The sequence below is a fragment of the Fundulus heteroclitus genome, chromosome 12, assembly GCF_011125445.2.
Source record: "Fundulus heteroclitus isolate FHET01 chromosome 12, MU-UCD_Fhet_4.1, whole genome shotgun sequence".
Lineage (NCBI taxonomy): Eukaryota > Metazoa > Chordata > Actinopteri > Cyprinodontiformes > Fundulidae > Fundulus > Fundulus heteroclitus.
This window is the reverse complement of record NC_046372.1, coordinates 17,654,659-17,680,587: the sequence shown is the minus strand read 5'-3', so window position 1 is coordinate 17,680,587 and position 25,929 is coordinate 17,654,659. Positions and strand designations below refer to the sequence as shown.

The following is a 25,929-nucleotide window of genomic DNA, read 5'->3' as shown; positions in this document are numbered from 1 at the left end:
TTACATCCTGATATTTTTGCTGACTTCTTTTAACTTCTCGATGATGTCACAGAAAGAAGCAGTGTGGTTGAGGTGTGATCTTAAAATACATCTGGAGTTGATAAATTCCACACAGAATAACCAAGCTGCTGTGTCTTTTTATCTAGTGTATGTAAATGTCTAGTTTCAGCTGGATCTTTAAAAGGTAATTCAACTGGTTGGTCTGTCAGTACAAACCCAATATCCACAACTTCCTGTAAACTCTTAATGCCGCAACTCAGTCGGTCCCTTTAGGTCCCCACCAAGCAAAACTGCACAACAGGACCAAGACTCAAATACATTAATAAAATTCAAAAGAGATTGTATTTAAACTAAGTTTTTGTCTTTTTTGTATTTAAGGTAATCCATTATCTTTTCACAGCTACGGACAGTTTTCGGTCATTGTGGTGCCAGCGGTAGAATGCAGCACAACCCTCTGTCACTGCATTTTAATTGTTTTTTTTTCTTAAAAAATCATCAATGCCACAATTTTCTTCCAAAGCACACAGTTCCATTTAAAAGTCTCCAAAAATTTAGGTTTGTGATTTCAGAACAAAAACTTTTTTTCTTCCAGCATCTGTTTACTTTATTGTCGTCTTATTGCAATCTAGTCATGTTTTTCCATCTGAGTTCAGCCGAGATATAGTGGAAAGCAGAGTTTTTGTAGCTTTTAACATTTCTAACTTTGCATCATTGCACTGATGAGATTTGTTGACCATGTCTAATATTCTATGTGCTCTAGCTCTGCAGTTCAATTGTTCTCTAAGCTCCCAAAAAAGCCTAAGTCTCATTTAATTTGCTTCAACTTTACTTAAAACAACCTAAACTCTGGGTTGTTACTGTATTCTAGTCATTTCGTGAAAAAATGTGGATATTCCATTATGAAAAAAAACATATTGACTGATTTAATGCTAAAAAAAGGTGTGTGTGTTTCCTTGGCTTTCACTAAACTAATTTCTTCAGACTTTTCATAATTAAACGTCTCAGAAAACATCAAATCTACATTTTTTTTATTCAACTTCTTGCTAAGAGCTACTGATAATCTGTTGACTTCTTATGTTTGAAAATTACTTAATGGCCTTGTATGTTACACCTTGCATTGTCTTCAGAAGGTTGTTGAAAACTTCCAGATACTTCTCCACAGACTTCCATCCAGCCTGATTGAACGATAACGGCATACACGGTCGAGCCCCGCGAATTGAACAATTACTAGGTAAAGTGCAGAGATGACGCAATGAAAGAAGGGCTCTGGCATTATTAGATTTCAGGAAAAAGCCATCCCCATAAAATTTGCAATAATAGTGGAGCTTCATCTCTGCACATCGACATCAGCATGCTGTGGCATTGAAAGGTCGGGAACATTGCACCTTCATTAAAACCTCTTCCAATTATCGTGTGGATGAGTTTGTGATTGGCCGCTTTTGGAAGAATGGCGGAGCAGGAGACAGAGCGTCTTATACGGGTAATTGGAAATGAGTCTATGGGAACGGGGATGCCTCCATGTCTCGCTGCCGTTTGTGCAGGTATGATATATCTCCATTTATTCCACATTTTCTGCTGCTGAAATATCAAAAGGACATCCTCTGGAGTCTGGGGAGGTCTCTTCAATAAAGAGACAAAGAGGACAGATTGAATACACTGACATTTATGTCAAGGTTTTAATGCTTGGTAAATATTCATATAATGGGAAAGCTCAAGGATTTTTGCATGTTCAAATACGTGTGTTGACGAGGAGATGATGACAATACTTTCTCTTTTTTCTTATTCAGATGAATAAGAAAAGGTGCATTAATATTGTGAAGAAATTAGTTTTTACTTGATATGGGCACGCATGGTAAAAAAATGCAACAGTTTTAATGCTTTAATTACTTTTATTTAAGGTAGAAACATAATACATGTTGTAATGCTGCTAAAAATGGTTTTGATAGTTCTAATAATGCAAATTCTTATAGTTATATTGATTTTTATTGAAAAAAATTACATGAACATGATAAATTTGGAAGGTGATGCCTTTATGCTGTTTTGGTCTTTATAGATTAACACGTAAAGTAAATCAATCCGGCTGCTCATGTCCGCCAGGCAGCCAGCTGTAGTCAGTTGATCTGCTAACTTTAGTTTCAAAGCAGCATTATCTGAACAAAAGTAATGGGTAGCTAACGTTCTCTCATAGAAAACTCCAAAATGTTCTCTGGAATAGGATTTTAAATGTGGGAATGGCATCACAGGAAATTATAGCACTACATCTTTTAAAAACCTTGGTATACCTTGATGTTGGTATCCGGGATATGGTTGCTTTTGACTACGTCTTTTCTCAGAAACTCCTCTGCTTTCTCTGACAAATATGAACATCCAACAGGCAACAATAGTACAGATAAACAAGACAAATAATTTGAAGGACTCATTTCTAATGTATTCTTTTTCTATTTTACACAGTTTTCATAAAATTAATTTCCCCCCGTCCTTTAGACACACCCTGACATCAGTCTAAGATCAGTGAGTCTGGCCTGGAACTGCATTTGAGGAAGAAGGGCAGTGATGCTGTCTTAAGGCCTTGGAGAAATATCACTTCTCCATTCTATTAGACAAAGATATCAGAACAGCAACTAAAGTGTATATATCTAAAATGCAGAACTTGTGTTTCAAATATTACACATGTTAAAACTCTTTCCATTCTGCATTTGTAAAAAAAAAAGAAAAAAAAAGTGTATGCTCCAAATCAAGGAAGTTCTCAATAAGTGCATCATACTACCACATTCTTTTAATTTTCACACTTTTAAAATGCCTGAAGTCAAAGGAGAATTTCTCGTGTTCTTTTATTTATCTCATGTTGCTATAAAAACAAAATGTTTTAAAGAATGGCCTTAAAGTAGGCAGAGACTTTTCTCAATAGCTGTCTATTGAGGAAAGTCTAAATAAATTTTAATGTACGCTCCTACTGAAAGCTCAGTGCTAGATGCTAATAGCTGTTAGCCGCTTCCTTGTTTTAGACCCTGCTGCACCAGCATAGTGTTGTACTTCCTCTGTTATTAAAAATAAACAGAGGAAGTACAGATTGTTAGTTTACTAACAATTTGAGCAAAAAAAAGTGTAAAATGCTAAAATAATAACTAATACGCCAACAGGACGTGAAAATCTTTCATAAAAGCTTTGTATGCAACCAGACTGAGGGACTCACTTATAAATAAAAAGTCAAATAATGTGATAATAATTTAGATTCAGTTCTCACTGTCCTCTTTTCCCTCTGTCTAATTGAATCTTAGTCATCTTACCTGTGTAATTAATTCCACCTGTAACTCGTCACGTTTCCCCTCATGTATGTATTTTCAGCCCAGCCATTACAGATTGTTTGGTCCTCTGTCTTTATTTGTTAATCTACTCTGTTCTGGTCATGTTCGCCATGCTCCTGGTTCCTGTTTCCCTGTCATTCCTGTAAGCCTTTTCTTCCTCATTAAAATCATCTTCACTACTCATCATGTTCCTTCCAAGCTCTTGTCTGCATTCCAGTCCTGCCACAAACCTGACACTTTAGATTAGATTATCTTGTTACTATAAACCGTGTGTAACTCTGTCTGTGTCTTTGCCACTGTCACGCCACAATTTCCCCATTGTGGGACAACAAAGGAATTCTAACCTCAATACCGAGACCTTTTGTTTCAGATACAATAGTTTTACAATCACTTTTTGGCCCTAAAGAAGACGGAAAGGCAGATTGGAATTTCTTTATGTTTCATACTTTCAAGATTGTTGATGATGTGTGTCTTTAAATGTAAAAGTAAAAGGGTTTATTAAAATTACAGCAAAGGGTAATACAAAGAGCTGCACATTGACACAGTCATTAGCACTGTTGCCTTGCAGCAAGAAGATCTTGTGTTCAAAACATGACTGTTAGGTTAATTGGTCTCTACAATTTGCCCTTCAGTGTTTGTGTCCATGGTGGTTTGTCCGCTATGTCTCTATCTTGGCCTGTGATGGACTGGCAATCTGTCCAGGGTGTACCCAGTCCTTGCCTTTTTCCCAGTTACCACTGGAGATAGACACCATCGACCCTGCACCAAAAAACATGGTATAGACAATGATTGCAGGGGAATGAAAAGATATTTTCCATTTTGACCAGCTTATTTGTACTTTTTTTTAATGAAGCCCTGTTTTCATTGAGATGGAAGGTACAGAAGTAGTTTCCTTTTTTCTACCTAGCACTCGATCCAGGAGGTTCAAGTGGATTCTCATCAGTAAACTTCCCTAAGAGCTTTCTTTAGTTTATCCCTCTACATTTGTATACAGCACATTGTGACAAGTGTACAAATACAGCTTGTAAAATCATTCAGGCACAGCGACATTTAATAAAAACATAAACATATTAGCAAAACCTCCAGAGTTTTTTAAACTTTAAGAAAAAAATGGTATATGATGCAAAATATTTCTTTGGATCATTCACTAAATAGCTTAATGGAAATCCTAAATGGAAAATCCTTTCCAGTATTTGCTAGATCAACAAATTCTTGATGTTTGACGCCTCAACATGTGTGTTTTTGTGGCATGTTTGTCTTAGCTAATTTAACATCAGGAACACAGGATTCTTCTGTTTGTGTTGTAGGAAAACGTTACGTTAAGAAGAATAGATTGGTCTCTTAATGACTTTGGCAGAGAAGGAGCCATTTACTTTAGGGCAGGCTCTTAAAAATAACAATCTTCCGAAGGAGCTGAATGTGGGGCAAGAGACTTTGACTTGTTGGGGATAGACGATCAGATTTAGTAACAGGTTAAAAAAGCAGATGGTGAAATCAAATTGCTATGCAAGTCAAGTTGCAGGTTTGATTAAAAAAACTAGAGTTTAATAAAACAAATCTCCTGTTTTTGTTTTTGCTTCTTCAATGAAGCTAAGTTTTCTTTGCAAATTCATAGTGATTCCTGCCACTTGACTGAATAATATAATTTAAAAGATGCCACTTTATGATTACCTCCATCACACACCAACACCATTTTTCTGTTATCTGTATTTTTTGTCATGCCACAGTAACAACCGAATACCCCCTGAGGGAGCCATCCACCTCGCCGTGGGCCTCGAAGTAAACAAGGCAATCAAACTCCTGAATGTAAGCTGTTGAAAAGAGATTGGTTCTGGCTTCACAAGCAACGGGGAGCAGCAGTGGATAAAATGGGATAAATAAAGGGATCACTGTACTCTGCGTTTATGTCAGCACCACTCCTGAAGTGTTGTGGCCCTGGAGGGGGGGAATCATCGTCAAGACTCTCAAGTCAGTTAAAAACATGAGCAAGTGTGACTGATTATGTTTATGTGACAAGGTGGAGACTCTTTTCCTGCATTCTAATGTATTAAACACTTGTTTTAAATAAATTTAAATGTAATGTTTAGCCACTAGGGGCACTAGATCTGTAATTTCCAGGTTTAACACAATGCTGCATTGCTGCAAAATTAAAAAGTATCCTTCTGTGTTTTGGAATCTGACAGCAGACAACTTTGGACCTGCAGATTGAGAAGGAATGGAGTTAATTTAAAGCCAAGGCTATATTGCCCCCACTAGATTATATTCTCCAATTGAAACAGGGAGAATGCACAAATATGACAAGTCTCCAAGGCAAAGACAAGGCAAGGAAAATATATTTGTATAGCACATTCCAGTACAAAGACAATGCAAAGTGCTATACATGATTAAAACATAGGAAAAATAAAACAGAATAAAAGCAAGTTGGAATAAAATGTAGAAACAAAATAAAACATGGGAAAATAGATATTAAAAACAAATATTAAAAACAGTTGGACTACAAAGTTGCTATAGTCTTTTATTTATTAAAACAGTTTAACTAGAACAGTCGAAAGCATTCCTAAACAAATGTGTATTTAATCTTGATTTAAAAGAACTCAGGCTTTCAGCACTTTTACAGTTTTCTGGAAGTTTGTTCCAGATGGCAGAGCCAGTGGGTAGATGGAGGGATGGGGAGCTCCAGGACCTGTGGGACAGGAAGACGGAGCAGACAACAGGCTCAATCTAACCTGGCCAGCCAGACTGATAATGTGTAGCACTCCATTCTGCACATGATAAATCTGGGCCTGCTCAAGTCCATTCAGGAAAAGGAGGGACATTCAGTATAATTTTCTGAACTGACTGGGCGAAGCTACACCTAGTCCCCGCCTACCAAAGGTTGATTTTGGACCAATCACAGTAGCCAATGAAAATGCTGTAGACAGCAGCCGCCATGAGAAACCACAACAAGTTACACTAGTCAAGGCACTTCTTGTTGTTCTTCTTTCGAAGAAGAAATGGTGGATTCTGACAAAACAGACGTTATAGCAGCAGCTACGTATGCGTCCCCCTGGTTATGAAAGGCTGCAGGAGCTTCAAAAGAGGAAAGAAGCTGACAAGCAGCTTTGCAAACTATATTTACTGTATTTTGTAATAATAGCCATGGCAATGGTGAACTCTGACTTGAGGATGAGAAAAGTAGAAGCAGTAAGGTTAGCTCAGGCTGCCGTAAAGTGCCGCTGTAGGTCACATGACGCATTCAGAGCCAAATCCAGCCCTCTCAAGTGACGAACCTTTGAGAAGGGCAGCCAGCATTGAGCATCTATACACACCAAGTGCTGTGTTTCGACCTGAAACATCTATAGTTTAATATATCTCAAATTAAGCTATTTCTTGGGACATAACTTACACGATGCTGCTTTAAATAAAATTATACTTCAGTTTTAAATTAGGTAACTTAGTTTAAAAGCCAAAAACAGAAAAAGGATGAAGACATTTAAGCCCAGCTCATGGCAGTATTAGAGAAATAGCTGTAGTTTGTCAGGTTAGTACGTTGTGGAGGTTTAATCTGTTGTAGAAAGTCAAGAAAGTTGCTCAGTCCATCGTTGTGTGTCTCTCAAGAAACGACAACAGCAATTCCACTTTTTCATTTATGGAAACTGTTATTCTGATTGTATCTGGCCGGCAGAGTCTAATTGATTAACAACACTTCGGATTAAAATATGTGTTTCTTAAGTTCGTACCACTTTTAAACTAGACTCTGTCAAAACTTAGACAAAATACTATATACTGTATAGTAGGCCAAACTGATGGCTACAAAAAAAATTGCTGTCGAGTCATCTTTAAATCAGGTCTGCATATAGCTTTAAATGCAGCCTATTATAATGCTTTTATCTTTTCAGAGCTGCTTTTAATCTTGCATTGTATATATTCAGCAGGGTGTGAGACATATTCCTCTCACATTCTGGTCGACACCGACATGGTAGCATCACTCAGTTGTCCCGGCGAAGCACATCTGAGAGTCACTCCATTGGATTGGGTTCTGGTGAATGTGGGGCCCCATTGTAATACCGTCAACTCATTGCCATGTTCAAGAAATCGTTTTCCGATTATTTAAAGCTTTGACATTGCTGCTTTTTCCCACTGGAGTTGACCATCTGAAGATGGAAATATTGGGGATATAAAGGGATGGGCATGTTCAGCAACAATACAGAGGAAGGCTGAATTGGTGCCTCATAAGCATGGAAACTAATTAAGGACATTTACAGCACATCATTAAGCTACCACCACGCTGATCATTCTTCTCCAACCAGTCTGCCCATTCTGCAGATGAACGATTTCTGTAAAACTCCACAACCATACCAGACTTAGACTTAGACTTACACAACTTTATTTGTCACTTTGTATGCACAGAGTGCGTACAGAACAAAGTTTCGTTGCATACAGCTTGTAAATTCCAGTAAAATTAAATTACAGTATAAGGTGCAGCAGTGATTTAAAAGTAAACAATTTAAATGTAGACAATGCAGGAGAGGTCACAGTGTACAGGTGAGTATTTTTAAAACCATTTGTATGTGCAGAATTGATTGTGCAAAGGGCTTTAGTGCAAGAATACAGCTTGTAAATTACAGTAGATTGAAAATACAGGATAAGGTGCAGCAGTGATCTGAAAGCAAAACAATTTAAATGTAGACAATGCTGGAGAGGTCACAGTGTACAGGTGAGTATTTTTAAAACCATTTGTATGTGCAGAATTGATTGTGCAAAGGGCTTTAGTGCAAGAATACAGCTTGTAAATTACAGTAGATTGAAAATACAGGATAAGGTGCAGCAGTGATCTGAAAGCAAAACAATTTAAATGTAAACAATGCAGGAGAAAGTCACAGTATACAGGTGAGTATTTTTAAAAAACATTTATATGTGCAGAATTTGATTGTGCAAAGGGCGCACGTTGAACGTCATGCTTCTGGGAGAATCATCTTCACCACGTCTATAAACCAAATGGATCGAGTTGCTGCCATGTAATTGGCTATTCCTCTTAACAGGCAATTGAAGAGCTTTCCCTCATGAAGTGGCGCACATATCATGTTTTGTATAATCTATACATATAAGGGTCAGGGACAGAAGAATAAATCACCTTTACAGGTGTGGAGGTTCAAAAGTTTAACTCTAATGCATGGCCCTCTAATATCTACTGAATCTAATTCAGAATCTAATTGAATTTAATTCCTTTCCATTTAAACAAAGTTACCAGCGCTAAAAAAACAACAAAAAAACAATCTTAAACAAAAAAACCTCCTTCCTTTCCAGTCAAACGTTTCTCCCAAGTAATTACAATAATATACCACAGATGTTTGACATTCATCGATTCATTCAGCTTTCAGCCAGCATCAGAAGGTGATTAAAAACATGTTCATGCAAACCCAAAGTATACGTCTAACCTGTGAGACTTTTATTTGTGACCAGATCAGTAGAAACCCCTTCCTGGGGTGCTATAGGATCTGTTAAAGAAAACCAATATTCAGTCACTGAGACATTAGGCCTTTCACTAAGTGGCACATTTCACCGTCTTTTTCTTCTTTTTTTTTTTTTCTTTTTTTTTTTTTTACTTTTTTTTGCTTTTTTTGACAAACTAGTCATTACATCCCTCCGTGTGTCACTTTCTAGGACATCACAATCAACCAGGATTTTGAAGACTTGTACAAAGCAGAGAAAGAATCCTTCCCGGCGCTCAGAGCAAAACATGGGGGCACATTTAGGCACGCTCGGAAAAGCGCAATCTCGAAAATTGCTACTGTAATTGCTGTACTTCTTTGCCAGCAAAAACCTAGGAAGTTTGTTCAATGTGACAGATGAAAAGGATCAAATTTTCAAGAAATGCAATTTCACCAATATTCATTTCTTTTACAAACGATGCCCCAGAAGAAAATATGATTAAAATAATTAAGTCTTGTTTAATTAATACCCAATTGCTTTAATATAAAGGTGAACGGGGTGGAGAAAAAAAGTGGCATTTCCTCAGTGCATCAAGCGTTTTGTTGACAAATTGGGCAGGTATTGAGTAGGATTCTTTTTAGAAATGATCTGATTTAATGTTATATAATACAGGTGGGTAGAAATGATGGAGAGGATCAGAGAGCACTGCATTGTGTATGAAAAGAAGTGAAAGTGGGTTGCACAAAAAGGATTTAAGTACTGCGTGACTAGTTTAACAGAAGAACCCAGCTATGAAAGAACCGCTGTCCGCCGTTAGGTAACCGGTCCTGCTCACAGCAGCAGCAGGACAAGCTCAAACTCTGGTAGATACAGGAAAATGTCACTTTGGATGCACGTAACTCTCCCACACACAGGCACCCTAAAAATGAACTCCAAATCAGACATTTTACTTTAAATATCTGACTAATACAACTAAAAGCTGTACTCTTATTTATTTATTTTTTAATGCAAGCATCAAAATGACATAACTGATAAATCTCCGGTCTTGTGCACAGCGAGGGGAAAAGGTATCACAAGATAATCTAAACCACGGCACATGTTTGTGAAGAATCAGGATCATTGTTGCTTTTTTTTTTTTTTTTTTTTGAAAAAGGCTTATTTTCACAAGAGCCTGCGACCTGGTGCAGGCAGGAAAGCTCTGCCGACACTGAGGACTGCCTGCTCGCAGCAGAAGGTCACAGGCAGGGTAGCTGAAGCCATCAAAATCCAGAGAAAAGGCCGGAAAAGAGGTGCATGAAGCTTAATAAGACAGAGCATGTGAGGATTGGCAGGATGAAGACAGTAGGCGGGCCACATCCTGACATTCTCGGACATCAGCAGATGGTTTGTACTGACCAAGGACAAATAGAAGTAAAAAAAAAAGAACCACAGAGAAACAACAAATTTTCTTACATGAAAGATTTACAGAACCTCCTTGGTCTGGCTGCAGACCCGACAAGAGCTAGCTGTCGTCACTGCTTCCTTTCTTAGAAAATACAACGTTTGAAAACATCATTTCTTGTTGTGTTATGTGTAATCTGTGTGCATTTTCAGCCGAAGGCTTACCAAAGTGTCATTATGCTAAGGCACAGTGACAATAAAGATTCTTGATTTGTGATTGGCTGTGTTGTTGTGTCGTCCCCCCTGCCTTTAAGCTGGTCCTTCCCTTCTTGTGCTTTAAACGGAGAGACGAGAAGAAATTTGCTCTCTTCCCTGTTTGCATTCATGTATCTCCCCCCTTCCACACATTTTCCAGAAAGAGACTCTGTGGACAAAGTAGGAGTGCTCGGTCCAATCTTTGCTCTGTTTCCAACAAGTGCCTACCAATCCATTTGACATATTCATGTCTGTCTTTTTTTTGTCAAGAAAATAAGCAGTTTTCTCTTTACAACAATAGGCAGTCGTCCTCTGCAGTTCCAGTCCCAACGTCATCATCCATATACAGTGGCGCCTTTCAATTTCAGAAAAGTGTGTTTGTGAAATGAATAGTTAAAAGACAACGGGAAAGCCGACTGGCCTTTGTTTTTGTTTTTTAGTTTAGATTTCTGGCTCTAAAATATGATGCAATTTTAAACTATTTGATAGATTGAAATTTATGCAAAGAAGCATTTCCCTTTTTCTAGCGAAATATATATATATGTAAAAGAATAAAGCTAGCAATTGTGAAGCCATTTATCATCTTTCGCTTATGCACTGCAAAAACGGATCTAAAAATAAGTTAAATGTTCTTAAAGTTAATGTATTTGTCCTTGATTTGAGCAGGTAAATGAGATTATTTGCCAATGGAATGAGTATTTTGCCCCCTAAAATAAGATAATTAGACATTGTGCACTTGAAATAAGATGATGGAGATGAGTTGTTCCTATTTTAAGTGCAAAAATCTTATTCAATTAGCAAATCATCTTATTTACCCGCTCAAATCAAGGACAAATACACAAATTTTAAGAACATTTTACTTATTTTAAGTTCAGTTTTTGCAGTGTGCTTTGTCTGAAGTGGAGGAGTTCAAGAATCCTGGACCTGTACCTACTTTAATGAGGTAAAACTCTTCTTTCACCAATGCATCTATGTTCTGACCTTTACGTTTGGTCATGAGATCTTGATCAAAACAGCACGACTCTGGATACAAGTGGCCGCAACAAGCTGCCTCCATCAGGTTACGACCTTTGACCTCAGAGATAAGTATTACTATTCCAGAATGGCTCTAAGTGGTTTGAGGAAAGAGTCTGTTTTCCATAAGTCATCAGGAAAAAAATGACAGCCCATTTTGTTTCATAACACAATATTTTTTTGCATGTCAAAAAAGAAAAAAAGAAAGATTTTCTCATGATAAGAAGATATTTGCCTGTTTACAAGATGATTATGGTGTAAAATTAGGGTTTGCTGGGTTCCAATCACTATAATCGTTTAGCATCACTGTGGTTCCTACCAGGTAATTAATCAGTGTTTCCACTTTTACAGACCTTTCAGTGGCTAATCAAGTAGATGGGCCATTATGGTTCACTTAATTACCATCTGTGAATTGCATAAAATATACCACCTCATATACAAAATAAAAGGTTCTCCCAGGTAAATATCATAACAAAACTGTTCTTTATCTCAGAACAAACATAAAAGATTATGACTTATCTAAATAGAATTGAATCCAGATTGGATTTTATAATAACAGGACCTGTTTGTCTGCCAAAGTACCTTGAAGTGACATTTGCTGTGAACTGGCGCAGTTTAAACAAAGATAAGTGGATTATGAATCATTCACAAGCAGTAGCCCCGATACTCTCAAACTGGATGTGAAGAAACTCGCCGAGCATATAATGTATCTCAGCAAGCTTCCGTGTTTCATCTCAGTCTGATAGAAAAGTTTAGAAGCGACCCCGCTTCATCCAAGCACTACTGTATGAAGCTCAAGTTCCCATTAAATCGACACAGGGGACCAACTGGATACGCTCCACAATCAACCCGCTGAAAACCAAAAACATGCACCCGTTTGGAGTATGGAAACATTACCTTTCTCATGGTAATGTTTTAAACATGACAGTAAGCAGAATTTATGGGGTTGTTGAAATGTATGTCAACACCAAGGTTTCTTGCATGCTCTGTGGTCTTCACCCCCATAAAGTTTAGGCGAGCGCTGATCGCCATCTATGCATTTCCATCCTTAAACGTAAGAAGAAACCTCCACAGAACGGTTTCCCAAATGTCCAGGCACGCCAGTTAAAATCAGTTTTACATCCACTGCAATAAAACAGGGACCCAAACTTTAGTTTTCTCCACAAAGTGAGCTAACACCTCTAGAACGTGTGCTATTCTTTAAAAGTGCTAACAGAACTGATATTAAAGCTATAAACGATGTACATGTGAGCCTATCGTTGCCTCAACCTGGACCTCTCGCAGACACAATCAGCTGGTTGAGTTTGCACACTGGATGGTTGCTTCACAGAGTCACGTGTGTGTTTTTTTTGTGTTTGTTTTTTAAGGTATCAGCATGCTTTAGCCCATCTGATTAGCTGTCAATTCACATCACGTAGGAGGAGGTAAACATTAACCAGCGGGGCATGTTTGAGCGTCAGACGACTGTTTCACTTTGCAGAGGAACATGGCGACGAACTGTAGGTCTGTCCAGACTACAGGACACGTTCTGTACAGGTGTTCTGCTTACTTGCACCAAGCCAGCAGGTAAGTTTCATTTATCTTTTATCCTTTTAAAAGCGGATGAGAAACAACGTGCGGCGGCAGCCGGGAGATTTTTAGGTTTGCCAACGAAACCCTGAACTTGTAGAAAATCAGAAACCACCCCAATCTACGTTTCTTAATGCATCTGCCAACATTCAAAAACATGTTTTATCTGATGCTTTTTCTTTTTTTTTCTTTTTTCTTTTTTGGTTTGTTTGAGGTCAAGATCATGACAAACACACCGGAACATTAACTTTTACTGCTTTTTCATAACAGCACTTGGTTCAATGTGTGAATCATCAGGTTTTATCTCAGTATTTGACTTGTGAACATCTGCCTTAAAAGGGGAAAATGCGTGTGTACTGTCAAAAATAAGGCTAGAATGTTATCTAAGACCCATTTGAAAACGTGCTTTAATCATTTGCTAGACCTCTGAACCTTGTACTGTAAAAGCACATGGCACACACACACACACACACACACACAGGATTCAGGGCCTCCTTCTACATTGATTTCCACTCTGGTTGATTTTAACCTCACCCAAATGTAACTTATGCCTTTTTTGAAGTACTGCCTGGAGAATTTTGCGGTTAATCACAGCTACTAATTAAAGCCGTCCGGCCCTGTGATGTTATTACATGAGGAGTTTCGTTGACCTTGAAAGTTGGAGGATTTTAGAAAGCCTTAAAAAGTGTTTGTGAAATAACAGATGGCTTTAAAACAAGCACAAAATAGCAGCAACTCTCCTTAATCCTTATGTGTGTGTGTGTGTGGGTGGGTGGGGGGGGCTATATCACTCACTTTGCTTGTGTGACATTTCAAATCTCTCGCAAAAGCCAGAAATTGAGGTTAATTGAAACAGCTTTAAAAGGGTTTAGACATTATGAGTTTATAAAAAGCACAAACAAGTCACTGAATTGGAAGTTAAGCTGAATGGTACAAGGCTGTTTAACGGTGGATGTGATTATTTTTGAAATTCTGCTGCCAAAGAGCCACTGAAACACCAATTCTGTTGTTTAGTCTAAACTACTTTTAATTCTGTATGTGCTTTGCTCTTGTATTTTAAAGTACACCATAAGTTAAATGTAGCTTATCTAAATATAAAGTTACCAACATGGCTTTCAGACTGCGGTGTCTACCGTTGCCCGTGTTACATATATGCTTCTGGACTTTGGAAGCCAGAGTACCCACACATGCACTGGGAGAACATGCAAACTCTATGCTGAAAGACCCAGGGCAAGGGTAGGACTTGAACCCAGGACCTTCTTGCTGCAGGGCAACCACCATGTTATGTCAAAGGATGTTAAATGTACAGGTTGCCACTAAGTCAAGACATACAAAGTTGCTTTTTTTTATGATGTCACATCCTTTTTTTTGCATCTTCCATACTTTACCGTCTTAGGCTGAATGTTTGGTTCTCCTGGTGGGACGTTGGCTACATTTATTGCTGACCTATTGATTTATGGTATCAAATGCGTAAAGCAATATTTCCCCTGCAAGTTGAACCACATAATATGATTAAAAGCAAAAAATAAAATAAAAACTCATCAATCAAAATTACTCTAAAGGAAATAGTGCAGAATATGCATTGATTCTGTCTTCAGTTAACTAATTGCTGTGCTCGGTGTAAAGGCAAACTATTATTAGTAATACAAGATTAAAAAATTCAATCAACAAGCCAATCAGACGTGCCGTGGTTCAGTCGGACTCATCGGCTAATTGAATCATTTTCAAGCAACTACCAGAACTGGATAAGAAAATATTTTCTGTGCTGTTAGACATTGGCATTCAAACAAAACAGAAAAAATATATTTCTAGTTACTTTTCAACAAGCTAAAGGTGAGCTGACATCGTTCCCAAGTAATTTAACTCAGTCAAGTAGATTTCAGATGGGGAAGTGCAAGGAAGATTTCCAACAGTGTGATGCGGTGATATTAGATATTTGGTATTAAATCTGTTTTGTCTGGAAGTATAACTAAAGTTTGTTTTTATGCCAAAGTTACTGCTAGTAATGATAAGAATCCGACTTGAGCCTCTCGGAGTTTAAGTGAATATTTCCCACGTATTTACTTCACAGTGGGAGATGGCAAGTTTCATGCCGCACTCAACCCAGTCACTCATGCAGCATGCATATCGCTCATATCAGTCCATAACAGCATGACTGTCTTTAAGCCCATAGATCATGCACATTCTTCACAATCCTTGTGTTTTGTTTTTTTGTGTTTGGAAATGTCTCCATGTTAATGGTTTTTCTTTGCGCTTTTGTTTTGCTTCTTTCATCTCGCTGCCGTGTAGGAGGTTTTCAGAAAGCAGTGACAAAGGCTGGTTCCGCTCCTTATTTGTGCACAAGGTGGACGCGAGGAAGGATGCTCACTCCAACCTGCTGTCAAAGAAAGAGACCAGCAACCTGTATAAAATCCAATGTAGGCACATGGTAGTTTACTAACATTCATGGGGAAAGTTGTTGTCTTTAATTGTGGGGTTACCGCCATTGAAAGACATGTGAAAGATACAAAAAAAACAAAACAGTTTTTTTCTGTCTATTTAGCTTCATATCTTTGCAAATAAACAGCTAAATAAATTATAATTATTAAATTCAGCCCATGCTGAACCGTAAGAACCTCAGAGGAAACTGAAATCTTCATTACACAAGAAGCAGGTGCCCGCCACGTTGATAATATGACGTATCAATTGTATACCTTTTTGTGACATCAGAAAAAAATAGTCTTTTCTGTGGAGTCTCAGATCATAACTGTCTGTCTCCTGGAAAGAAATTACCATTTCTTCCCCAGACTTTGATCTTTTATGCAGCGTACATCATGCTGTGCAGAGATTTCAATTGGAACATTCCATCAGCCATAGCCTATAACCTTGTGCAAGTGAATCAGCTTTGTATATAAAGCAGTTGCTGAATTGAGGTGTGAAATTACTTTGTTGGAGAATTTGATTTAAAAGAAAACAGTAGCTTTTGATAACTATTGCTCTCTCTCTTCCCTCTCGTTTTCTTCTTTTGTTAAGTTCACAGCGTCAAACCCGAGTGCCTGGACGCCTACAACAACCTGGAGTGAGTGCGATCCCTGCTCTGAAATATTCCTTTCATTAACTTCACTTTCCTTCTTGTGTTTTCTGGTTTATATTTTCAGGGATTTTTTTGTTTTGTTTTGCTATTTAGTTTAGTTTTTTTTTCTTCTATGATTTTGTTTTGGTTACTTTCTTACTTCAATATCTAGAGTGAAATTGTGTTGTCAGTTTTAATGCAGAAGAAAGGAATGGTAAGCAAAGATTGAAGATGGCAACAGATTTGCTTTCCTGGACGATGTTTACTGAGGTTTCGGGGACTTATTCACAAACTAGCAGGGTTTGGGTCATACTGATTGTTAGGAAAGGCCAGATGATGCAAATATTAGAGCTCTATAAATAGTCTGAATCAACAAACCTTGGCCTCAACAATGAGAAATCCGTGGACTCTTCTTAACTGCTGCTTCGCACTTAAATGTTTAAAAACATGGATGCCCACAACGCAGTACAATCCAGTAAGGCGATAGCAAGATAAGTTGTTTTCTTTGTTTTGTTTTTTTGCATAAGGTTTATACTAGAAAAAATTATTGGCGAACTGCTTGTAGAAGCCATTAGAAAGACAAATCACCTGCAGGAAGATTGACCAGACCGTGACGTGGTGATGCGTCGGACATCTATGCATCTATGAAAATGTCATCAGGCTATTCTCTCCGTCGGCAGCATCAATTACGTAGCCCGTGTTTGTAAATGAAAGCCTCGCCTGTTTGAGAAACATAGTGCGTTGCACGGTGAACTTTTTCACAGTTTGTTATGTTACAGCCACAAACTTAAATGCGCTTTACCGGGGCTTTATGATGGACCATCCCAAAATAATGTACAGTATAGCTGTAAAATAGAAGAAAAAATATTTACTGTATCGCACAACAATTTGACGAGTAAAATCCTTTATACTGTGTTGTTCACAGTACCGGGGTCAAGACTTTGTGGATCCAGGTTTTGCTGTGATTTTAGCTGCAAGTGTTTTGGGTAAAATAGTCCAAGCTTAAACATTTCGGATCAAGATTGTATTTGAACTTCGGTTTTCAGTTTTCCCCTACCTTAACAGGGCCATTCTGATACCATGAATGTGCTTTGATCTATACACATGTAACTCTGGCTGCCATTCATTCTCCTGCTGGAGCATGAATCTTCCCCATACACGCTTCCATCACCCCTGACAGCTTTCTTGTCCTATGCTACTTGTCCCTAAAGGAACAGCATACCAACAGCACGATGGTGCCACCCTCCATCAGCCTCTTGGCTGCTTTCCTGATGAATGCTCACCCAGTTTGTCAGTCTAGGTTGACAGCCATGTCTTGCTGGCTTTGCAGTTGGGCCATACTCTGTTACATGTTCACATGTTGGATTGAACATTGCACAGTGAGATGTTCAAAACTTGAAAAAAACTTTGCTCTGCTCTAAATGTTTTCACATTTTTTTACCTGACCTTTGTGGTGTGTTATTTGGTATTTGTGAGGCTGTTTGTTCACTGATGTTCTTTTACAAACCTCCCGTGCATTCACAGGGCCATTCAATTAAATGTTATTTATATAGCGGCAATTCATGGCACTTTGCAAAATCTCAAGGCACTTTGCAAAATCAAATTCAATCAAATCATACAAATTGGTCAAAAAGTTTCCTATCTAAGGAAACCCAGCAGGTTGCATCAAGTCTCTCCAAGCAGCATTCACTCCTCCTGAAAAGCGTAGAGCCACGGTGGACAGTCATCTGCATTGATGATGGCTTTGCAGCAATCCCTCATCCCCTGCAGCAGCTGTATTAATACCGGTATTAAATTACACAATTAGATAACTACTGAAGCAGTTTGGTTGCAGTGGATTTCCTGTACATGTATCAGATTAAATGGTCCTTTTTATGTTTGTTTTTTTATATAGTATACTCCTGTATCCTCTTTCATTCACTTTGTAGTTGTTATGGAATGTGTTGAAGTTAATAGCTGTAAATTTTACTAAATGGGAAAAAAATTGCCTAATTATTTTATTCTTTTTATATTTTACTTTTAGGCAATCCTGCATTTTTTATCTAACCTAAATTGCAACAGTGGTGCTCAAATAAAATAAGTAACTTGTTTTTCTCAATTTGTGAATACGTATTTATAATTGCAGTATTTCACGACAGTAAGCTCATGATCACATATTTAATAATAACCTATTTGAGTAAGTGGATTTTTGATGTCATTTATTATTTTCCTTTGTACAGTCCAGTTGGTTACTTTGCCTAACTGGGCATTCTATTAACAATCAATAAACACCACAGAATTTGTTCTTACATATATTTTTATTTTATTTTCCATGCCGATGCCAGGGCTGAAGTGCAAAACAGGCTCCATCAGGATCAGGACTTCCCATGTGAAGTTGTCGGAAGCTGGAACACCTGGTATGGAGAGCAGGATCAAGCTGGTAAGCTGAAGAGAAAATCTAAAAATGGGAACTGATCTGAAATCTGATCAGTTTGACTGATCAAAGATCCAGCTGGAGGAATTTCACTTTTGTGTCGCTGCGCTTTAAACGTTGACTTCAGTTTGACCGTAACCTGTTTGGCAGAGCGTTACAGACGCCTAGAGAAGCTCAGATGCTTCTCCTAATAAGTCGCCACATCATCTTCCTTTCCCCATGTGATAATTTACAGTTTAAGGTGTACATTAGGAGCATTTAGAAGGAAATGAGAGCTGGATGTGGGGAAGGTTCTGTAAGCCTCAGCTGTGTGGGTGGAACGTGCCTTAGGGAAGTGCTCCAGTGACATCTGCTGTTCTTGTTGCTCAGTGCATCTGTGGCGATATAGAGGAGGCTACCCGGCCCTGACTGAATGTCTGCAGAAACTAAGAGCCAACAAGGTATGAGACAACCCGGTTTATTTTCTAACTAACAGAAAAACAAACTGCTTCATGTGCTTATACAGTATTCTCATGCTTTCTTACCCCACAATTAACAAGAATGACAAACTATTTTAGGAGTACTTGGAGTTCCGGAAAGAGAGGGCAAAAATGTTGGTCTCAAGGCGGAATCAGCTTCTTCTGGAGTTTAGCTTTTGGAATGAACCTTTACCAAGAAAAGGACCAAACCTCTACGAACTGCGCACCTACAAACTTAAGGTAAAATGTGTTGGTTTTGTTCCCTTGAGGTAACTGTGTAACACGTAGAACAATGCATTAAAATGTAGATTTTCCATTGCACTTTTGAACCAACACTGCAAAGAGGGAGCTAAAAGTAAGCAGGATTTTCTTCAAATTTGTGTATGTGTGCTTGATTTGAGCAGGTAAATAGGATTATCTGCCAGTCAAATGAGTATTTTGATCCCTAAAATAAGATAATTAGACATGCTGCACTTGAAATAAGATGATGGAGATGAGTTGTTCCTATTTTAAGTGCTAAAATCTTATTCCGCTGTCAAATCATTTAAACTTGCCACCTCAAATCAAGAGGAAATACCTTCATTTCAAGAAAATTTTACTTTAAGTTCCCTTTTTGCAGTGAAAGTAATAGCCAGATGTTGCTAATTGACTTGATAAACACATTGTGAGCGGTTGTGACCGTTTCTTTAAAAGACGAGTTTTAACGGGTTTGCCATTCGGGAGACTATAAATGGGGGACGAAGCAATGCTGAGGAGGAAATATCCAGCAATGACCTTAGAAAAGCAATTATTGCTGCTCATCAACCTGGGATTGGGAAACATTTTGAAGTCCTTCACTGAAAAGTATGAAAGTTTGAATTGTGGAACAAATTTAAATAGGTTGTACATTTATGAAGGTGTGCGTTCTAGAGAATTTAACCGAGATTTAGCCTTGAAAGTATCTGGAAGAACTGCAACAATTTTGAAGCTGGATCTTAAACCCAACAGGCCTCGATAAGCATCATGAACTAAGTTCATAAAAGTGGAGTTAGAGAAAGACAGAACCAGTAACTCTTACCCCAAAGGGAAGGTAAATGTATCTTTACAAAAAACATGCCTTAGTTTTGCAAAGCTGCATCTGAAGGAGCAAAGAGACCTCTGGAAAAATGTTTTGTAGACATAAAAGATTGAAGTAGAGATTTTTAACCTTAATTCTCACTGCCATCTTGGGTGAAAAGTAAGCACGACAAATCATCTCAAATGTCAGGGTGTTAGGCTTGGGTGGAGGATAAGTGACACATTGAGCTTGTTTTTGCTGCTACAGGATCTGGACATCTTGTTTATTTACTGCATTTATCAGCAGACATTTTAACTTAAATATACAGAAAAAGCACAGGCACATGTTTAGAAGGGCTGCACAGCGTCAGATGTAGCTGTACACTATATCTGACAAAGATGTCCTTCCTAGGCTGGGAGGGATAAAGGGCAAAGGCCGGTTATCTCGGAGCAGCTGCACACTTAGACAGTTGTTGCTGGTACACAATGAGGGCAAGGGTGTGCCTAGTGTTTTAAAAAAAACTGCTGGAACCATTGTTCAAGACTCTGCTCTATTTCCTTTTCCCACGGCGGTATTCATTACTGTAAGAGCCTCAGCTGATATCTGTGGAACCATTTCTCTGGCTTGGCTCGATTAAAAATCTTAAAGTATAATCTTTATTTCAGAAGTCATTATTTAACAGGACGTTTTATTAACATTGGTCATGACTGGAGGGGAAAACAGCCAGGGTCCGCCAAAGCGTTTAACCGCCGATGGTGTGCGGTAGCTTCAACAATAGTCATATCAAATAAATTAGAAGATGCGTCAAAATATCAGAATTAACACAAATAAAGGCTGGAAAACGTCAGTCTGTGAGCAATTAATCCATACGTGTTTCACCTAGTGAGCTGAGAGGCTGAAATAAATGAACTTTTAAATATATTTTTTTAAGGAACTATTGAATTTTTCTGTATTTTGTTGTTGGACTCGTGCATGTTGGCTGTTGGATTAAACGCGTGCAAAACCAGAAGTTTGTCCAACCTATCTGCAGCCCTTGTTAACGTGTCTGTGTTTTCTCTAATCATTTAAGTGAAACCATATGTTGTGAAATAGGCAACTTGAGAGGACCATGAAGTATGCCTAACTTTTCTAGAGTTGAATATGAATCCATTAACAGCTAAAGCTTGGTCCGAGCTGGGTCATCAATAGGACGATGGTTCCACATGCTGCAGCAGGTCCACAGCAAAATGGCGGCTAAGGAAAACAAGGAAGGTGCTGCAGTAACCCACACAAAGCCTAAACTTAACTGCGGTGCTGCCGTGGAACCTTTGGCGAGCTGTGAAGAAATAAAAGTTTGTAAACCTCAATGAACAGAAAAAGTAAAGAAGATTCCACCAAAATGCCTCCAAAATAAAGTTGGAGTTTCAGGAATCTACTACTTCGACATAAAGGCGGTTCTACCAGCCACTGAATCGTATCGACACACATTGAAACTTTTTCCGATGTCTATAATATGATCAAAAGTTCACAACTTGCATTTATAATATTCACATTAAAATCAAAAGAATACACATGACCCTTTTTGGGGTAAAAATTCCTAAAGCTAATTGTTGAAGCTAACCATTCTCATTTCTTGAAGCGAATCTTCGCGAGGTTATAGAATCCCTTTTTACTACAGTGATCGTTAGGAATCAGACACATAAATGCCAGGATATTGATCGTTGGCTGGAATAATAATCGTATTTTCACCTCAAACATGACAGACATTTTCTGAGTCTCCCTGCGCTGCATAATAACTATATTATTATAAGTAACTCACTGAGTTACTTATAATAATATTCATGGGAAAAAGTGCAAACAGATAAAATCTGTTTGTATCATAGAATCATGATACAAATACATTTTCCTGATAAGTCAAGAACAATTGAAGCAATGAGTAAAATATAAACTACAAGATAATACAGGGAATCAGACTGGATGTGTGTTTTAATTTAAAGCTGTTTGTGTCTCTTCTACTCTTTCAGCCAGGTACCATGATTGAATGGGGCAACCGCTGGTAAGACAAGTTTAGCTTGCCTGAAAAATGACATTAGCTCCCTAAACCTCTGTTGGAGTAAACACGAGACGTGTCCCTGCGAGCGTTTTCCCTCCTGAAGGTAACCTCCCCCCCATTACAGGGCGAGGGCAATCAAACACAGACAAGAAAACGATGAGGCAGTGGGCGGGTTCTTCTCCCAGATTGGTGACCTGTACGTTGTTCATCACTTGTGGGGTAAGTGAATGCGTAATGTCTATCTGAATATGTGTCAGAGTTTTAGGAAGAGAAATTAAGCTTTACGTTATGAAAAAAGCACATCAGCCATCTGTTTCTATAGAGCTAAATTATAGATTGGTTGTATCAGTTTTAAGCGTAAAGCTAAATATAAGCCATACTTGATACACATGCATTCATGATCTTGGTTCTATATATAAGAAATAAAATAATTGTTGAATACCTCTGACTGTGTTACTGTAGCCAGGGCCAGTCCAGAGGTTCATGAGGCCCAAAGCAGAATAAAAATTTTGGGCCCATGTCTAGCTATGGCAGGGGTGGAAAATGAAGCTGCCAAAAAAGGCTACATTAATATATTTGGATGTTATTGTGTGCCGTATCATTGGCTCAGTTATTTTAAAAAATCCACAGTTGATGATAATCTATACATATGAATTTTAAAGGCTGCTGGTAACAGTAGTCGTTGAAACTAAGTAATGTGGGACGTCCCACACTGACAGCTGAAATGTTGTTAACTTTCAATCATCTGACTGGAAATATTTCACTCAGGAAAAAAAAAAAAACAGTTCCAAAAATTGAAAATGTTTATCATCATACGTTTTGTCTGATTGCGATGATTCTAGCTGCAATTCCTAAAAACGGCAGATTTTTTTCCACACAGCAGATCCACTTTACCTTTGACTTTAGCAAACAAATACTCCATCAGTTTGGATGTTATTACGTCCAACCCTTTCTGCAATCTTTAGCATTGCAGAAAGACACTAACTAAAATAATGTTAAATTTTACATTTTCTACTGACCACAACAGGCCAGTCTGGGATAATTAACGGGCCAGACGTTGCTTGAAGGTCATATCTGCAGATCTGAGCTGAGCTTATCTTACTTATCACAGACTTCAGAACAGCTGGGGAGGAGAGGAGAGGTGATGGTTAATCTTTTATTCATTAGCATATATATATATATATATATATATATATATATATATATATATATATATATATATATATATATATATATATATATATATATATATATATATAAATACACATACACACACACAACAGGCGAAGCGTTGATGTGGAATAAGACCGCCTTTCCTTTTGCTGTATAGTTTCATTATGTTTCATCAGTCAAACCTAAGAGCCCATGTTTTTCTGAAGTTTAACAAGAGGAGGATTTCTTGTTCCTACCTCATGATGATGTCAGAAACTATATCTCTGATGTGAATTTGGACAAGCCAACCATTTTTGGTTCCTCTGATAGAGATTACCTTTTGATATTCTCATTTCTTTCAAGTTCATGCATTAGAAAATCTAAATTGTGACTCTAAAATCTTTATCATCTTTTAGCTCCATATAAACACTTTTTAGGCTGCAGAAAAATACCACAATGAACTAGAATAAATTGTTTTGCGACAAGCCTTAGATGCTTAACTGCTTTTGTGAATATATGATAATATAGGTAAGAAAGGATGAAGGTACACCATGGTAAATAATTGCCACATTTTATTTTTGTTGTTTTCACTTTTCAGTGCTCAGTTCCACAAATATTTAATAGCTTTTATCAACTATAATTTCACATTTTTGATTAGACTTCACTTACACATTGTGTTATTTAAATGTTTCTTTATAGCCTATGAAAGCCTTGAGTCCCGACAGGAGACCAGAAACTCTGCCTGGCAGAAAGCGGGCTGGGATGTAAATGTGCATTACACAGGTAAGATGACTCCAACAACAACAGCGCTGTTTATCTGCCCACGTCAAAAATGACAGATCTGTGCACTGTTCTGCTGGTGGGATCAAAGCTGATGGTGGAAGAATTCCTGTTGATCTTTAAACAGAGCCTCTTAATAGACTTCCAGACAGCATATATAGAGTACCTAATCTGGTATTCCCCAACATATAGCTCCAACTTTAAGCGCCGTCTTTTCTACAGGCACACACGTTCCATGTCTGGCATCCCTCAGCCTTTGAATTAGACTACCTTTGAGCATATTCAGGAATCCATACCTTTCCTTTTTTGTTAACTATGGCTTAGAAATGTACTCCAAGCCCAGCCTGACGCCTCAAAACCTAACGCATGTTTAAACATTTAACTTTCAAAAGATTAGTTTCAAAGTATACGGTGAGACCAGCAGAGCTACACACTGATGGGCTGAAACCGAAGCTCACTGGACACATAAACACTAAGAGGGCGCGTTCGCAGCAAGAGGAAACTAACAAGGGAAGAGCGCACACACTGGCGTTAGGTGAGCGCGTTGGAATGATTGGCATGTGGGACAACCAGTAAATAAAATGATCCCTTCCGGCACTCGAAGTGGAAAATAAGATCGCCCCAGCTTTTAATTAAAATGTTGTTTTGAAGTTCTACTTAGGTTGTTTTGTTGGCTTTGTAATTTAAAATGACTCATGCAATAAGAACAAACCGCAATAATAATGTTGATCACCCTGAAAATCAACAATACATTCAAGCTTGTGCACCCGAATGATATGTTTAAACATTACTGCAGATGTAAGCTGCATGATCATTTCATTCTGGAAATCTTTTAAGAAGTGTCAAACATTTCAAAGGCTTCTACAGATTGCTTTCTTGATTCATTTTAGAAAGGCTCACGTCATAACACGTGTATCTATCTCTCCTCAGTGCCTTTGGTGAATAGCATGGAATCTAGATTAATGATTCCCACCAAGAGTTCACCGTTACAGTGAAATATTGACCGCAACCTACAAGCAACTCATCGGCCAGAACTCAACATCCTCGTCCGCCCTGAGAGCTGAGTCGCCCGTATTTGTGAAATCTGCTGGAGGATCTGTCTCACATCAGTGTCTTACTTTCTTTTTGCACTCCAGTTGTTAAACAGTAATGATACAGTGGTGCGTTTTTCAGCGATATTTTAAAATGTCTGTACTTCCAACTAGTAAAACATTTGTAGGAAAATGTGTTTTAAAAAGACGCCTGGGGCTCTGATGTTTAAAGGGAATAGATTTTGACATAGAAGACTATGAAGTGTCATTTTTTTCCCTGTTTTTTTTTCCCAAAGTCAAATATTAGCTTCCTGCTTCTCCTCATTATCAACACATTTGACTGTTTGGATGATTGAGATGTGCAGTCAGATCTGCAAACCCTACCGTGTCAAACCTAATACTTTCTATTATAAAGATGCAAGTGTGACAAAACTTGACTTATTTGCCATTGTGAAAACTGATACACTGATAATAAAAATATAAATTCAGCAATCTTTAATGCACATTCATAAGTAAAGCTTTGTTGTTTCAAAAAGTAGACTAGTTAGCACTGTTCTTTTCTGAAATCTGGAATTGATTGAAGTTTAACTTTGAGAAAGGCTAATTTGGAAAATAGATTATCTCTCTACCTTTTATTTTCTTCATTTTTGAACAAGTTCATACATACTTATACGTATGGCAATAAAACGTATTTCCATGGAGACCAATGCATGGAATGGGAATTTGAGAAATTCTCCAATTGTCCTTAACAAATTCTTCTTCTTCTTCTTCTTAATATTATTATTATTATTAGTAGTAGTAGTAGTAGTAATAATAGTAGTAGTATTTATTTAATTTAATTGGACTGGCTGTTTAGACTTCAGTGAAAACATGTTTTTATTTGTATAGAACCATTTGATTTTTTTTTCTCACTATGAGGATGTATAAATTACATTTATTAAACTCCAGTATCTTCTTTAATTACATAATGCGTTTCACTTTTCTAAATAAATATCAGTAGGTTTTACTTTTACTCATCCAACAGGGTAAAACTACGGAAG

At 37.8% G+C, this 25,929-nt stretch overlaps 1 protein-coding gene across 1 annotated transcript; it reads left to right on the top strand.

The window, feature by feature from the left end:
* Positions 1-1,447: 1,447 nt before the first annotated feature.
* nipsnap1 (nipsnap homolog 1 (C. elegans)) lies at positions 1,448-25,393 on the top strand. Its single transcript, XM_036143570.1, has 11 exons — positions 1,448-1,541; positions 12,818-12,932; positions 15,225-15,352; positions 15,948-15,993; positions 18,312-18,406; positions 18,770-18,840; positions 18,958-19,098; positions 21,898-21,929; positions 22,051-22,145; positions 23,778-23,861; positions 24,789-25,393. The coding sequence occupies exons 1-11, from the start codon at positions 1,448-1,450 to the stop codon at positions 24,851-24,853; spliced, it is 966 nt and encodes a 321-aa protein (XP_035999463.1). The 3' UTR covers positions 24,854-25,393.
* The last annotated feature ends 536 nt before the right edge of the window (positions 25,394-25,929 follow it).